The sequence below is a fragment of the Magallana gigas genome, chromosome 8 (genome assembly GCF_963853765.1).
Source record: "Magallana gigas chromosome 8, xbMagGiga1.1, whole genome shotgun sequence".
Lineage (NCBI taxonomy): Eukaryota > Metazoa > Mollusca > Bivalvia > Ostreida > Ostreidae > Magallana > Magallana gigas.
In genome coordinates, this window is record NC_088860.1 from 15,479,282 (window position 1) to 15,497,122 (window position 17,841).

The following is a 17,841-nucleotide window of genomic DNA, read 5'->3' on the forward strand; positions in this document are numbered from 1 at the left end:
ATCCAAAAAATCTTGACAAGCAAAAAAAAAAAAAAGGAAAAAGTTACTTTCCAAAATCCTGAAAATCCTAAATCGGGGGGGGGGGGGGGATAAAGTTACTTACTTTTAACTTCAGTGTTCAGTGAACTTCTTTTCAATTCAAATTTTTAAAAACTCCATCTTAATTCAATTTTTTGTATGTAAATTTTAAGAAAAAATCTTTGCTGCCCAAAAAAGTGGCCCCCCCCCCCCCCCCCTGATGCTACGTGCTTTTCAACAATTTTTATAAGATTTAAAATCATACCTTTTAACAGTCAAACAAAGGGAACTAGAGTTATATGTTTTTTTCTCATAATAAAACAATTATGCCGACCTGTTTATACATTCATTGTATTACCGGTATTAGGTAGAAGGTATATTATTTTATGATGAGAAACTTATACTTATATAACCTCATGTACGTGCCTTTGTGATAAGATTCTGATATTTTTATTTTTTCTTATTACGACATAGTTATTTAATAAAGACATTACTGTCCAAAATGATGGAGTATTACTCAGATTAACTAGCAATCACTGAATACATTACTGTATTGGATCTTACGCTACTTGATTCTATATCAGGATTATATAGTACAATTTATCTTCGTTACGAAAAGTTTCGAGACTCTTGAAGACATCATAATTAGTCGACATGTGTAACATTACAACGGTCAGAATTGATGTGTTGGAAATGGGGCTACTATAAGTTGTTTACTTTCCAAGAGAGCAAATCCGGAACCTGGGGTGAGAGCGTGGGGCAAGAGCGGAGCCGACTGGCATCAAAGACTCGCACCTGTCGCTGTGAGAACACAGTGTTAACCTGATGGACAGTTTGATGATGGATGAAATGATTGAATAATTTTACTATGCCACTTAATTAATCAATCTTCGATTTTAGGTTAGGTCTGAAGCTCCCGGTCTGAAAAATTCGGATGGACTCCCAGGTCCTCCATCCGAATTTTTTCAGACCGGGAGCTACAGACCTGCAGCTAAAGCGTTACATATGTATTTTTCCTGTATGGATCCAATGAACTATTTTTACAAAGAGATAAAAAGTAAAATATTACAATCGTTATATCGAGTTACATACACTGTTACCCGTACTACATGTATATGGTACGATCTAGTGTAAACTATGGACGGTGCGGTATGCTTCTTGCACGATCCGTACGATACTTTTTTAAACAATGTGATAACATTGATGCATGCTTATAATGTGAACAGTTTGCATGCTTAACTAATGCTTTACTAATGGTGTTGGTGTAGTCTACAACACTAAGAACTCAAAGTTGTTGTTTTAAAGTAAATGAAAATTAAATTTAAAAAATCAGCATTTTATTATGTACAGTGGCGCCACGATATAGTAAACATAGTCTATAATGCCAATGTCAAATCATAGAAAGAGGAAAGGTATCAAGTGGAGGGACTACTTTCTCTCCTTTCACTTTCAAAAAATAAGCTTAAATACGTATAACAACACGGTATTTGTAATATGATACAGTGAAACTCAGTTATATCGAAGTCCCAGGTACCAGTGGAATTACTTAGCTATATCCGTAATTCGTAAAAAGAATTCGTAATAATTATCATAACGAATTTGCAGTATACTAGTACATGTTTTCTTTCATATGACTGCCATTTGTGCTTATTGTGGCATAAATCAAAATCCATTCTTTAGAAACCTAAAACAATTAGGTCGTTAACTGAGGGATTAATGTGAAAACAAAAGCATTCAAACAATTGTTTCAATTTTTTAAATTATAACAAACTTCGTTGTAAAAGATTTTAATTATGCTATTTTTCACCTCTACAGGAATTTTTCCATATCTCTATTAATTCGTCGTAACTGAATTCGTTATAACCGTAAAAGTTTGCAAATATTTGTTAAGAATTTTGCCGGAGAATCCACAATACTCCGTAATATTTGAGAATTCGCTATATTCGTGTACGTACTAAACGAGTTTTACTGTATCTAGTAAATCTAGGAAAACAATATGTGTTTTATTAATATATTTAAATCATTCATAATTTCACATTCAATTATTTCGGAAATAACCTGTGAAAAACTAAGTTTTATGTTAACATCTATAATATTTTCAAGTCACTCTGTATTTGGTAATTTTTTGCTGTTAGTTGATAAAGAATTTGTTTAGGGATTTACATGGATTCGCATTAGAGAGAGAGAGAGAGAGAGAGAGAGAGAGAGAGAGAGAGAGAGAGGGGGGGGGGGTGCTGGCTTTATTCTCTATACCATATTCCATCATTCGGTGTTTTGTTTAATGTTCGTGAGCAAGTTTTGCTTATCTGTTCATTTTCACCTTACGAAAACCACGAATCGGGTTTATATATATTAAGTCTAATAGGATTTGTTTCAGCAACTCGCGGACTAGATCTACAAAGGAGAAAAGATTGTACACCACGATTTTGTCAGAGAGAGAGAAAGAGAGAGAGAGAGAGAGAGAGAGAGAGAGAGAGAGAGAGAGAGAGAGAGAGAGAGAGAGTAACATAATTAAACAAACTGTCAACTATTTTCAGAGTTATCATGCATTTAATAGATATTCTAATTCGCATTTGTGTGAATCGTAGAGATTATTCAGCCTGCAATACTAATATACCGATTTTTGTCCACGGAATCTCGGGGTCAGCTATTTGCCGATCTCTTGTGCCAGTTTATATCGTACAGGTAATCAAATGGTAATTACAAATAAATGAACTAACTCAAATATTGGTATTGGAAACTCAAAACTGTGTCACAGAATATGTTTATAGTAGTACCCGTGAAATACAGATTGTGTGTGCTTTATTGAAAACAATTGACTAACTATTGACCGAACCAATCTGGCCAATTAAGGCAAAACCTGGACAGGCGATGGACAGCTTTTACATGCAGCAATATTTTAATTTCTCGTCAAAATGTTCATACATTTAAACAGGTATTACATCAATAAATGAATGAATTAGTACACTTCGGTATCAAATCTCGATACATTTTACTGGGTTGTTTTTTTTGATTTTTTCGTTTAAATTTTACCTTACTTTAATTACAATTTCCCAAACCCCAGAGGTGACCAACATACTTACACACTGTAAATGATATGACGTACAATTTTTATGCCCTAAAAAAAGTATTGATTATTGTTTTGGAATTTGATTTTGAGGGGAAACACCTATATTTTTCAAGTGTTGATATTCGTTCTTTTTTCATGAAAAATACTTCACTTGTCCTACAAAATATTATTTTCTGACAAGAAAAAAGAAGGATTATTTTTGCAAACGCTAAAAAAAAACCCTAGACATTTATACACACGTAAAAGTAAAAATTCTCAGTGCCTATGCACGTTTGAACTCGATATACAAATATATTATTATATCTAAATACTTAGTGAAGTCATATGCCAATATATTTCTATTTTTATTAGCTCAAATGACAAAGCCTTCGGACAATATTTATACGACAGTTCGCGGTCTAAAATCAATATAGGTTATTTGACGAAATGTGATTAGTATCCACTCGTAAAGCGCGTAGTTCCGATTCTCTCGCCATGACGAGAGGAGCAGTCGTAGAAATAACACGGAGAGCTAAACCTTGTTATAACTATAATATATGTAGATGATTCCTTCAGCTAAAAGGGGAAAAAAGAGAATTTTGTGAAAATTGATGCAAGTGAAAAACAGTGCAATCATGGGGTATTCGTTAATGGACCCAAACACCAATGAATCTGTCTTTACATTCTTTTCGGAGTTCAATCAAACATGGCCGGGTGAGTAGTTTTTCTTAGTTTATTTAAGGATTTTTAAAATTCCATATTCTGGTTTTTTAAGTTACAGTTTTATAAACATTGAAATCATTTTGTTCATTGCAAATTGTAAATATATATACAGGAATTCTTTAAAGTTATTTAATCTTGAGCAATATTTACCTTTCTTATGCATAAATAAATCAACAAAATAAACCGTATTATCACCAGTACTTAAAGTCATCAATGTTTTACTATTTGTGGTTATACAAAGTCGATATGTTTGTTATTTATAATGTTTTTCATTATTTCTAATGATATATTTTATGATAAATGTTAAATGCACATATCTTGCAACTGTTAAATTATGAAAAATGTATTTCACATGGTTCTATGATAGCCTATAAACTAGTAAAGCTATCGTAATTCCACATGTAATTTCTCTCTATACATGCATGTACAAATATCTTAATCAGTTTATTGTCGAATGACAGACTGCTAGCATATTACAAATGAGTCAAAATTAGCACCATATTACCCCAATATCATCTGCCGACTCACAACTTCAAATTTTATGAGGTTCCATAAAAATCTTGACCAATCAACGGGTATTTGACATGATGCCTGATCTATAGCATATAGCACTAGCAAACAACGATCGAGTGTTAAATCACCGCGAGGATATAAAATTAATATACCATCTTGAAATTGTCCAAGATGAATCAGATTCATAAGTATGTTGTATTGTTCTCAGAACAAAATCAATTTAAATACACAAATAACGATTAACAGTGTATACACGCACTTTGTATGTTTATCATATGGACAGTGGATTCTTTGATGTTTTTGCTTGATATGAGTAAAGAAATCTCGAAGGGAGAACCGCACACAGATTATACAGACTTGATATTTTTCATGCTCCGGGGCTGAGAGAGAGAGAGAGAGAGAGCGAGAGGGTGCTGGCTTTTTTCATGCTGGCATTTTTCATGCTCCGGGGCTGAGAGAGAGAGAGGGGGGAGAGAGAGAGAGAGAGAGAGAGAGAGAGAGAGAGAGGTGCTGGCTTTATTCTCTATACCCCGTTTCATCATTCAGTGTTTTGTTTACTGTTCGTGAGCAAGTTTTGCTTATCTGCTCATTTTCACCTTACTAAAACCACTCGGGTTTAAATATACTAAGTCTAATAGGATTAGTTTCAGCAACTAGATCTACAAAGGAGAAAAGATTGCACACCACGATTTTGTCAGATATATATAATGGAGCTATGGTTATCACAACATGCAGTTGTTGTGTCTTACAATATACACCAAGAACACCTCCCCCCTCAAGCAAAAATTACAATTTAATAAAAAAGAAGAAACAACAAAAACTACCCTGTTTTGGTAACCGGTGGGCTTTGGCAAAACACATTGAAAATATATTTTATATTATCACACAAGGCTATGTGAACTTTAAAAATGCTATGATATTAATATAAAGAATAATTCTATTTATGCAAAAAGTGCTGTGTTACGCAGGTTACACGTGGTTACAATCAATTTATTAACTTCACAATAGTACTTGTATATCAAAACTATTTTTTAACGTTGGGATTCATATCGAAATGCTTTGAAATGGAAATTTTAGATCTGTTGACGGTATGTCTGTTGCAAAAGACGCAAATTTGATCAATATTCTTTTAGACAGGACCAAAGGAAACATACTAGTAACAAATACTAGTATACCATGCAACAATGTGATCCGCCAAATCCTTCAACTTTCCATTATTATTTTGTTCAGGTCAGTCGGGAATAGAAGTGACAATCCTCATCATCATTCTCATCATGGCAATAGCAGGGAACACAATGGTAATATTATCAGTTCATGTACAATTGTATTATATTATTAACTACAAGATCATATGGTCTCACGAGAAAGCTACATCGAACACGTTTCTTATTCCCGCAGGTTGTGATGGCGGTCTTTAGAAACAAGAAGATGAGAAGGCCAACCAATTACTTCATTGTGAATCTCGCCGTGGCCGATTTGCTGTTCGCAGCCTGGATCCCATTCATTTTCATAACTCGCATAACTCAACATTGGGTGTTTGGTCACGCAATCTGTAAACTTGTGACGTATGTCCAGTTCGTGAGTGGAACCAGCTCCATACTAACTATGATGATGATCAGCATAGAGCGCCATAACTATGTCTGTGCTCGCCCCGACAAGAGAATCACGCTAAATATTTCCGTGTTCCTAATCCTCGTCATCTGGATCTTCTCTCTGGCTTTTCCAATACCCGTGGCCATCGCTCAGACGGAGACTTCTCTCACTTTCAGCAACATTACATTTACATTTTGTGGTTTGTCGTGGCCCGATTCTTTTCACGTAAATGTTTATCTAGGTAGCATGGTGTGTTTATTTTTCGTTTTACCTCTAATCATCATATCATACAACTACGTCAAAATTTTCAGAGTCATGAGATCATCGTCCACCCGTACCAAGAGTGTTCGCGCAGATAAACGCGCAGAAAAACAAGAACGACTCACCAAAATGTTTGTAGCTATTGTGTGCATATTTGTTGTAATGTGGTTACCGTTTTTTATCGTTAGTTTCTTGGCAGTGTACCTTAAACAAATAACCTCGACCCAATTCACGGTCACCATCATCCTAGCCTCAGCAAATACCAGCCAGAATCCGGTTATATACGGGTTCTTTAACACAAAATTTCAGCGGGAATTTCGAAGTATGTGCAACTGCTGTCTTAAACATTACGACTCCTCCACAACTTACAAAATAGACAGAGATGATGGCACACTCAATGGGACATTTACAAGTTCCAAGTAATCCTCATTCATGTTGTTATAGTTCATTGTGTAAGCCTTTGCGATGTATACAAGTTTAATTATATATTTAACCCCATTTAATTCTGGCGTGAGTTCAATAAGCATGTGCATTAAAAGTTTGGACAGCAACAATTACATGTAAATGATGGGAGATATTTGGGAACCAATGTAATGAACCTGTGGATGAGATGGAATGTGTACTACTTATGTAATACTGTATCAACATTGCCTACCTTAATGTAATGTAAATGTAAAGAATTTGAACAAAATAAAGCAGTTTATGATTTATTACAATTGCACTTATGAAAGAGAAAAATGAAGCGTTTATATACTATCGACATTGATTCATAGATTAACGTCATACACATGTAGAAAGATTTCAGCAGTTAACATATATATACATACAAATTAAAAAATAGATGTACATTCATCATGTACTTATGAAGCTTATTTACTTGTTTAGACTTGTACCTAATTTTACAAGTCTGTGTGTACACTGCTACAAATGAATGCAGGATCATGTACTTCAAATCACATGCAGATTTCTTGTATAAATAAAATTATGACTAAAAAAAAAATACTCTCCATAAAATAGTTTTGTAAAAAAGACATATTTTATAAAAAAAAATATTGTACATGTATAATCATTTCAATTTTTTCTTCAGATTTTATATAAATAAATCAAAAAAATATATTTGTGGTAACTTGTACACACCAGCAATAATGCATGACACAGCTCAAGCTTGTGTCTGTTGGCTTTGACAATGATACACTTAAGATCAGCAGTACAAAGATTTAAGGCACCACAACAAACAAATAACATTTAAAAACACATATGATGATAAGCAGTAACTTCTGAATATTTTTCAACAAACAAGGCTACATGTGTATAATACATGTACACTGCAGTAACAAGAATAAAAAATAAACCCTATAAAATTTTATTATTTAAACATGGAAGGGATGGAAAAGAAGCCCACATTTATTCAGCAGCAACACAGTCATATTCAGATATAACCAAGGCCAGCAGAGATCAGAAGTTCATCAGGTCATCAAGCTGGAAATGAAAATTAAGTCGGAATTCAATTAAAGGTGGCGATGTCTCCATAATTAATGTCATACTCCTCTCCTCGTATATTGGGGAACATGGTGGGATTTTTCATATTTTTGATGGTATTTATCACTTTGTCCCTGGGATATCTGGAACTGAGCCAATCTGAGGTGACGGACTTTGGGGACAAAACGTCAATAGTGCTGGCTCTCTGTAGACTGTTCTGATATACAAACGACGAAAAGTCGTCACATAGATGCAAAGAGACCTCGCTCTTTCCCTTCACAGAATCCCCGTATTTCTTCTTCATTGTGACATCATACATGTGTATGGGTTTAAACAGGACTGGTCGTTGTTCCGCTGTTGGATCCTTGGACAGCCCTTGCTTGATGACATCTTTTGGTAAATTTGGCTGGCGTATATCTTTTTTCAACTTCTTGCTTCTCAAATCCCCGTCAGTGTGTTCCCTACTGGCAAACTTTCCGTCAAAATACTTGTGGGCAGATTTGGTTCTTGGCATCATGGTGAACTCATCCCTTGGATATTCGTCTGTGAGATTGGTTATATACTCCGGTTTTGGGGGATGAAGTGCCAGCCTCCAGGGTTCAGGGTTAACATAAACAGGGGTGGATGATTTCTCCCTGGATGATGTTAACTGATTTTCTTTATCGCCATCCTCATTTCCTTGTTCTTCCGAACCATCAGCTGGCCTTCTTCCACTTTGTGGAGAGGGAGTTCTGTCATCTCGAAAAGCCACGTGAATATTGCTCCTATCTGGAATGCTTTTTTTACCACTGGGGGGTGGGGCTTTGCTGTTAGGCTTCATTAATGAATCAACTGGTTTTCCTTTCTTAGGCTGATCAGATTTTGACAAATCTTCCTTATTTTCTTCAGTTGGCGATTTCCCATTCAGACCCTTTTTCTGTAAACCACAAAATACAGAATTATTTTCAAATATACATTTTATGGTTTTCAGGTTAATTGAAACAAAGAAAGCAAAGGCAGGCGGGTTACTTGCCCCTACTTATTATTGTTAGAAGAAAAGAATGAATGTTTTACAAGTTAAAATCATATCTATATCTGCATCTAAAAGAAAAGTATATATGTTCAATACTGAACAAATAAAATTCTACTGATTGTTCGTTCCAACATCATTTGCAATTTGTGAAAAAAATCAGAGCTGTTCTTAAGAAAGTTTATCATATGAAGCTCTAAATGATGCTGTAGAAGGATTTTGTAGTTTTACCATTCCCAATGCAAGCATCTAGACTATAAAAAGGGTAGGGGCACCACATGACCAATATCTATAATACCTATGTTACATATAACTTAATACATAACCAATATAATACCAATGTTACCTTGTAAATTACCCATACCATTAAAATTGTGAACAGGTCCTGCCAAGTGTGAAATTTGTAATATACATTAATCTGTTGGTATATATTTCTAAATAGTATGTAGAGTAATAGATATCCATGCTTAATGAATTCATTAGAAATATGTAATGGAGAGAGGGCTTAAGATTTAATAAAAAAAACTGTTAAAGGCAATAATCCTGATCTCTGTTTTTCCAAAATAACTGTAATATAATTTTTCAAAAATATTATTTGACAGCATGCCAACATTCTTTTTAAAAGTTCTTACACAAACCTTACACACAATATTATGAGTGAGGATGGAAGGTGTTAAATTTCACCTGTGACAGGTGTTCTGTATAATTACCTGTATCCACTCCTGATAGGCCTTCTCGCCGTAGTACTCCTGGGCCGCCTTGAACTCATCCTGTTCCTCCATCTCCTTCAGCACCTGCTGCATCTTCAGCTTACGTAACTGTCCCAGCTCCTTGGCGACGTTGTTCTTGTCTTGGTGCCACAGTTCTGCAGCCAGTATTCTACAATGTGACATGGAAACACATACAGTAGATTCCTTATTTTGTTTATGTGTACTGCTATATTTTAAGGTAAAATTTTAACAGTAGAAGAGTAAACATACATGACAGATAAAATGCATGTACAATATTAGGTTAGTGAACTTGTTGTAATTTAATTACCACAGGTATTGACCAAGTAGTATTAACTAGTCTCTCATCTCTGTAGGGGTGTATTTTTGAGGGAGAAGAATATTGTGAAACAAAAAATAATCTGTTTTAGAAAGAAGTGACCATGCATCTAAAAATGGCAAACAAAATCTAATTCATAACAGCCTTGCATTGAGATGGCATTTTAGTTTATCTTTTCTGGTTCTTCTTACCTGGCACACTTCTTGTGTCCCCACAGTTTCGCCAAATCTAGAGGGGTGTGGCCTCTTATGTCCTGTCCGTCTATTTTTGCCCCGATCTCGATCAAAAGTTTGAGACATTGCACGTGTCCCTCTGAGGCTGCTTGATGGACTGGTGTTATACCGTCATTGTTAGGTCTAAAGTTCAAGATATACATGCTTTAACAAATTAACCCCATAATCATATGAAATTAGAAAAAAAATTTATTGAATATAATACTTTTATATAAATTTGTCAATACATTGAAAATTGATTGAAAAATAGAATATATATAAATACATCAATAAAAAGATGAATAGAAAGCTTATGGTTTATCAATGTGTGAACTGATTTTAACTAAAATCTGTCAGTAAGAAGAGGAAATTAAATAGGAGTGTTTAAATAATTTCCAAACAGCTAGCCCTTATAGAACAGGATTAATTCTTACATGGATGGGTCTGCGTGCTTGTTGAGGAGGTATTGTAGACACTGCAGGGCCCGCTTGCCCGTCTGGTTACTGATACACAGGTGTATGGCTCTCCACCCCGTGGTACTGGACAGATTAATATTCACCTTATACTTCTCGATCAGCAGCTTCAGGCAGTCCAGTCTGCCATGGATGGCCGCCAGGTGAATCGCCGACAAACCCTGTAATAATATTCCAAATGTGCCACAAACCTCATATACAACAGGTTTAGTAATTCATTTGTACCATGTTATACAGTAAAACTGGTTTAGTACGAACACAGATAGAGCGAATTATCCAATATAGCGAAGTTTTTTTAGGTCCCGGTAAAAATCAAATCTTTTCAAAATTTTACGGTTATAACGAATTTGGATATAAAGAATTTACGGATATAGCTAAGTGATTTTAAGTCCCGTAGAGGTAAATAATAACGAAATTTAACACTTTTATAATGAATTTCTTTACAAAGTAAAAAGTTCACACTACCATTTAACATAATAGTTTGAATGATTAATTTTCATAAATTTTTCAATTCACAATCCGATTATTTAAAGTATCATAGTAATTTCTTTCTTTTTTTCATTTAAAGCCTTAATTAGCAAAAATTATAGTCTGGTGAAAGAAAACATGTTGATAGTGAATTCGCTATAGTTATAACTACAAATTCGTTATACGGATATAACGAATCACGGATATAAAGAAGTAAATCCATTGGTCTCTAGGACTTCCCTATAACCAAGTTTTACTATATTTTAGTATACCTGTATATAGGATTTTACAAATCATTTTTTATTTTTTTAAACAATGTGTTTGGCTTTTACAAAATCAGAGTTGTCAAATCAATGAGTCTTCTTATACTATTGATTGACAACTGGGCTAACATTTTTTGCTCTTGATCTTTCTCTTTCCCTCATTTCTCTGTGTCTCTGTCCCTATATCTATCTGCCTGTTTCTCTCACTCACCCTCTTTCCCTTTTTCTTTCTCTCCCAATACTTGGGTTAAATGCTGACATACTTTTTTAAAAATCTATTCTGAATCACATGATTCACATCTGAGTGGAAGTTCATAATATATATACTGTACATTTTATATTAGATTACTATCATGATAAATGATACTTGCAGATAATTAAACACTTGATTATTAGTTGCTAACTGCTTGCTGTTCAGTGTTTAGGCCTCCATGTGGCAAACAATAATCATTTAAATGTTGCATGAAATGTTTTGTCGCAATAATGATAAACAAAGGGTACACACAAAGAATTTTAAATAACCAAAGGTTACATTTTTAAAAGCTTAGAGATGATAAGATAACACTTCTCAATGAACCATTAAATGCCTACATTATTAAAAGAAGATCAATATTTAATACCAATATAATGAATATTTTGAAATTTTAAGATACGTACATGCATTTCAATGTATTATTGGATGAAAGCGATGAAAGCACTTAAGTTTTGAAATATACATTATCATCAATTGATAGTTTTAGCATGATATATAATTTGGTTGATTATCAAATGTCGATTCTTTCAAGTTAATTTGTTTTGCATTTTTGTTGTCAACTAGTCTATATAACATCGTGTGTTAATTAACCATACATTTTCGCAAAAGTTACAATTGTCCTAAATTAGAAAAGAACCGAGTTTAAAAAAGATAGGAATCGCGGTAACCAACCGACTATACGTAAAAGACAGAGGAAATTCGTGTAGTAAACATCCAAGGAATCGTACCTTTTTTATCCCCCTGTAAGGATATACTTACGTTTTTATCGAAATTTATTTTTCCTTTTTGTTCCCTTAGACTCTGTCTTAGCCATTCTACATCTCCTATGGCGGCTGCCATAAACTCATCATCCGCTATTCGTTTGTCGTTCGCCATGCGAGTTCGTCGTTTTCTCAGAGGACGCGGTGACTCCGTACCGACTTGACCTTTATCTCCGCTTGACATCTTTAAAAAATATTAACTTTCCGATTCATAAATACGAATAAATTACATATTTCATGGCTACTGGTAACTTTTTTAGAAGTTAGATCTTATCGGACTAAATTCACTTTCTATCGGCGGCCATATTTGTTTACAGCAGGTGCCCTGAGTGACGGAAAGTCGTTCTCGGGACTTATCATCCACATCGAAGGAAAAGTAAATTAGCGCGGGAAAATTGCAGGCTATTTTGGAAGGGGGGATGTAAGAAAAGTCTTCTTTTTTTAATGAATACTTTTGTCATACGTGTTTTCAATGAATTTCACAATGTGTATTTGGCCGATGATTTTTATATTTTATAACAATAAACAGGGACGTATATACTAACTGGAGTTAGCACAATAGTTAGTTATTTAGTTAGTACAATATGTATATACATGTACACGTCACTGCAATAAAATGCTTTCTTTGGTGATTCATGCGGGGTATGAAGGTAGCATAATTGCATACACTAGTATAACCCGCGTAAAGTTCGCATTTCTAATCAAAGACAGCATTTAATTGTTTATATTTGCATCTTTCTTGTAATAAATTATCGAATCAATGATAAATAGTAGGTAAAAACTAGAGCAGAGCTCGTGGCAAAGCCCCGAGTAGGTCTTCCGTTGTTGCTGCGAGTTGAAAATATATGTTATATGGTGTCAAACGATTATAATGACTATACTTTAAGTTCTGCTTTTGTTATAAAAACGTGTTGTGATTGAAAGCCTGTATATAAAACGTGTTTTGAAACAAAGAAAGGAAGAAAATATTTTAGGAAAACTATTTGTCGAGCAGAGTTTATGTAATCGTTTCAAACATTCTTTAAAAAGTGAGATGTTTAATGGCGAGTTAAATTTTCAAGGGTAGCAAGCATTGTTATAAACAGTATGTACTCATGATTCATGTCAGGAATTGTATTTCTTTTTTAAACTGAACCCGCCTACAAAACACGTAAACCTCTCTCAAAGATAACTTCTATATTAAAATATTTCTAAATTTTTGAAGACTATGTGCAAGTTTAGAATTGCGTGCTGCCAAAATTTACAGACCCTAAAACGTACTACTACACCAAAAAAGCGTGCGGCCTACGTGCGAGAAACGTTTCGTGTAAACCTTTTAGAGTTTCATGTAAACCGTTTAGCGTTTCGGGCAAAGCGTGTAAATCGTTTCGAGCAAAGCGTGCGAGAACCGTGCGAAACGTTCATCAGATTTCATTCGGAACTCTCTGACAAGTTAATTGTTTCAAAATGGCGCCCGTGTTTTACATTACTTTAACAAAATTGAGCGAATTTTTAACAAACAAAAGAAAGGTATATATATTAAAAGACGACTAGTAACAGATAATTACATGTATATTTAACGTTTTCATGCGATGTTTCAGTACTGAAACAATATTAAAATTCGCTATACATAAAAAATATTAAATACAGTTAGTGAAACATGATTTCTATTGGAACAAACCTAAATCAACTTTAACTTGCACGATCATGTTTTGATAAGCATGTATTTTTATTATTTATTTACATCGATAACTCTTACTGAGACCATTCGGCTGTGTACAAGCAGCACACATAACCTCGGACATCGGGTGAGACCTGCACTTGGCTAAACCTGTCAATCAAACTCTGTGTATTTGTTTTCATTGGATGGTCAGGCGTCTCTCTTTTGTCAAAAGCCAATGGAAAATTAATGACTTCAAGGTAATCAGAATACGTATTTGATGAAGCACACAATTTAAATGATAGAAAATTTATTAATTATTTGAACAAAATTAAATGTAAACATAGAAAGGTAATAAAAAAATTAATTATTATGGGAATCTATACGCATGGTACTCAATTCAAATAGATTATATTATGATTTTATTATTTTATGTAGTAAAATCACCCTTCCAACTGTTACTCAATTACATAACAATTGATGACCTGGGGCTATAAATGTTCTGAGCTGTGTGCGCTGAAGCGACACAAGATTCTCGGTCGCATGCGGCGATTGAATTAACACAGACTGGCCGAATAAACAAAGGGGTGGGAAAGTGAAACAAAATGTAAAACATAAGAAACCACCAAAAATGATTTTCGACAGATCTTGCTATCTTTTCTCCAATTAAAAAAAAAATCCAGCGCGAGCACCAGTCAGCGGGGCGGGAGGAGGGGGGGGGGGGGGCAGCAATGAGTTCGCTTCCACAATGAAACTACAGTAGTGATTAATATGTGACCGATAGAATCTAATCTAAAGTTGTTTAAACTCATGTGAATATTTTTTAAAATAATCATCGAATGCCTCAATTCAGGGCATTCCTTTATCGTGCTAGCACCTACCGCAAACATGTAACATGGAACTTTGATTATAATTTGATTTGATTTTTAAACTACCTTATACGCTATCGTATAAATCAATGCTTAATCAACTGTACAAGTAAAATAAATTTATCTTTTCATCTTAAACCAATATAATAGTTGAAAACATAATAAAATATAGTTGTGTCCGTGCAAAATATGAAACATAAACGCGTCATAAGGTACATGTAGAAGAACACGAACCGACCGCGGATATCTTATCCACTCGCGCCGGATCTCCTCAGCCATGTGCGAGGGATTATCATCATTTAAATGTTTAATATTTGAGGGGGGGGGTGTTGATTTAAAACATTAATTGTACAGTTTTTAAAGTAGTTTACATAAACAAACCAACCATTAGTTTATGTCTAACGATTTTTCCGATTTGGAGTAATATCGTTCATTAATATTCATTTACACTCAAATATTTAATTAAATATATACAAGTAGGACAAACTTTTATAACATAAAATTAAAACAGTTCTTGTATATACGGCTATATTAACTCAAACACGTTCGATCATATGCATGTAAGTGTAAGTCGCGGTGTGCGAATCTTGTGTATTAAATAACCGCTTACCGCTAGGTAATGCAGCCGTCGCTGATCTCCTCGGCCGTGGGCAAAGAATATATTTCGTAAAGGTACAACGCACAGAAACGCACAGCTCACAACCAAGGAAGATTTGAAAAGTTTGCAATATAATGACCTTACTCTATCAAATAGAAGTTATATATTTTAAACTTAAACCCCACAATTGATCTTTGTCAGTGGCGTAGCGTACTATAAGGCAAAAAGGCAATTGCCTACACATAATTTTGTAAAGCGAAATTTAAAATTTGTATTTACGGGCCACTATGGGACAGGAGAGGTTTTCTGGCCTTGCGCTGATGCATGTCCACAAATCTTTCAATTTTGATTACGACGAAGCCATCAGAACCTTCATTGACACTAAAAAGCGCCGAATGATATTACAGTAAACATATGTAATATCAATCGACGTTTTTTTTGCATGCATGCGATTGCTGTAAACTGTGTCTGGAACCCACGAAAAGCTAAACAAGAAGTTTACTTATCACTAAAAACTTATTACTCCTAGTAATATATGTACATGTCGCGTATCAGTTATTACTTATAAGGAAGTTGATATAAAAATAGTACGGTTGTTGGTTTTGTTTACAAAAACATGCAGAGTATGGTTAATGATACGGTGTATATTTCAATAACGAAACATATAAGTTTGGTTTGCTTTTATTTCGAAATGAATGTAGTGACTGAGAATAGGAAATAAAATTTTAAATTTACATAATGTTCCATAAAAACACTCATAACTAATTTGTTGAAACTAACAATTTTTTACTCTCAAAAGTGGTATTTTTGCGTCCTTTTTTATAAAAATTTCTAGGGGGAGGCCCCCTAATCCCCCCTTGCGGGAGGGGGGTACCCCCTCCCGCACCTACCCCCTTCCGCGCTTCGCGCGTCAGTGAAGCCTTTGTCTTCAATGTTTGCCTACACTTATATTTGGGTCACGCTACGCCGCTGTTTGTCTATTATTGCTTTAGAGAATGACATTGCTTTTATTAATTAAATGAACTATTTCTTACTTGACATCCAATCGTTTAATCCACAAAAGATTTTGTGTAATCAAAACTAAAACAATTCTTGAGTTCGCGGCTAAATAAACTCATATATGAGAGACGCAACTCTCGTGTATTAGATAACCGCTGACCGCTAGGTAGCCGCGAGCATGGTGACCGATTTTCTCGGCCGCGGGCGAGGGAGAGCTTACGTAATGGTACACACACACACAGCTTTGATTCAAGGTAGATTTTAAATGCATGGAGTTAATAAATAAAATGTAATGCATAGAGCTTTTTAATTCCATATTTTGTGGTTAAAAAGAAAAGAAAAAGAATGTTTTGTTTTCCAATTGCCATTTTTAATGATTGTGCACTATAAGAACTTAACAACAATGACTTAATCTCCTAAAAAAAAAGCATGTACTCCAACAAAAAAAAGAATTCTTATAAATTAATGCCTCCTGTATAAACCAGCATACTTTCTGCGGCAGCTTTATGCCAGTTGTACGCACAAAGACTTTCGTTAACTTGTCAAATGAAAACAGGTACATGTCAACATGTAAAGCTTTTTACACTCATACTACACAAATCACTTACAAAAAAATATTGTTACGACCTTTATGAGATCCCAACAAACAACTTTTCCAGCGACATCCATATCAAAATCCAAACCGTTTTTGAGTTATTAAGCAAAAACTTTTAGGGGCTATTGGCCCTTAATTTAAGGGGACAGCTCCTTTTTATTGGTGTCAAATGAAAGCCCTTGATATTCTGCACAACTTTTATTCTACATGTCTTAACAAAATATTTTTCGTTAAAAAGATATAAAGGAAAATATGTCTAAATTTTTGCACTTTTTGGAATCCTGTTTTTTGACCCCCTACCTTTTCCTAAATAAGGAACGTAATCCAAAAACAAAAACCGATGTATACAACTTCAATGTCTTTGTTATTTAAATTCGTTGGATTCCCATTCCCTGCTATCATAGTCTCGGAGCCTTTGTCTGGAAACCAAAGGCCCTAAAAAAATTTAAAAGGGGAATAACTCGTTAACGGAAAGGGAATTCTAACTTTTATGAATTGATGAAGATAGTGTTTTGTAAAGTCCATTAGCCCTGAAAATTTGAGCAAAATCCGTTCAGAAATGAGCAAGATATGAAGCCTCAAAGTTCGCGTCTAGGAAGAAAAAAAAAAAAAGAAAAATAAGAACTAGATACGATCTCGTTGCGAGCAACGAGGAGGTCTTCCGTCCGATTTTTAGAAGAAAATATGACATCATCAACTATGATTGAAAATCATTATATTATTAGGATATATAAACGTATTATACCTAATTCAGCTTAAATAACCTTTCACAAAATAGCTCTTAGTAAAACGCTATAGATTAAGGACTTTAGAGCCCTTTGATCCCCTAATTTAAGGGGCCAGTCCTTTTTTCTTGAAATCAAATGGAAGGTCATTTAATTCTGAACACATTTTGTCGACAAATGTTTGGAATTTCGTTACCGTTCTTGAGATATATGGGAAAGAAGGTTTTAGGGGCCAATCCCTTATCTCCTTATAGGGGCCGTTGAACGAAATTTTGTGGGTTGCATAAGGTTAAG

General features: G+C 34.4%; 2 protein-coding genes across 2 annotated transcripts; one reads left to right on the forward strand and one right to left on the reverse strand.

Annotated features, from left to right (window-relative positions):
* The first annotated feature begins 3,522 nt into the window (after positions 1–3,522).
* LOC105322184 (neuropeptide Y receptor type 1) lies at positions 3,523–7,553 on the forward strand. Its single transcript, XM_034472760.2, has 3 exons — positions 3,523–3,781; positions 5,534–5,601; positions 5,702–7,553. Exons 1-3 carry the CDS (start codon positions 3,679–3,681, stop codon positions 6,578–6,580), a joined length of 1,050 nt encoding a protein of 349 aa, XP_034328651.2. The 5' UTR covers positions 3,523–3,678; the 3' UTR covers positions 6,581–7,553.
* On the reverse strand, positions 6,849–12,456 carry LOC105322181 (ankyrin repeat domain-containing protein 53). The gene is made up of 5 exons (XM_011420739.4): positions 12,121–12,456; positions 10,339–10,538; positions 9,884–10,048; positions 9,356–9,524; positions 6,849–8,552 (listed from the first exon to the last, which is right to left on the reverse strand). Exons 1-5 carry the CDS (start codon positions 12,304–12,306, stop codon positions 7,662–7,664), a joined length of 1,611 nt encoding a protein of 536 aa, XP_011419041.3. The 5' UTR covers positions 12,307–12,456; the 3' UTR covers positions 6,849–7,661.
* Positions 12,457–17,841: the final 5,385 nt, after the last annotated feature.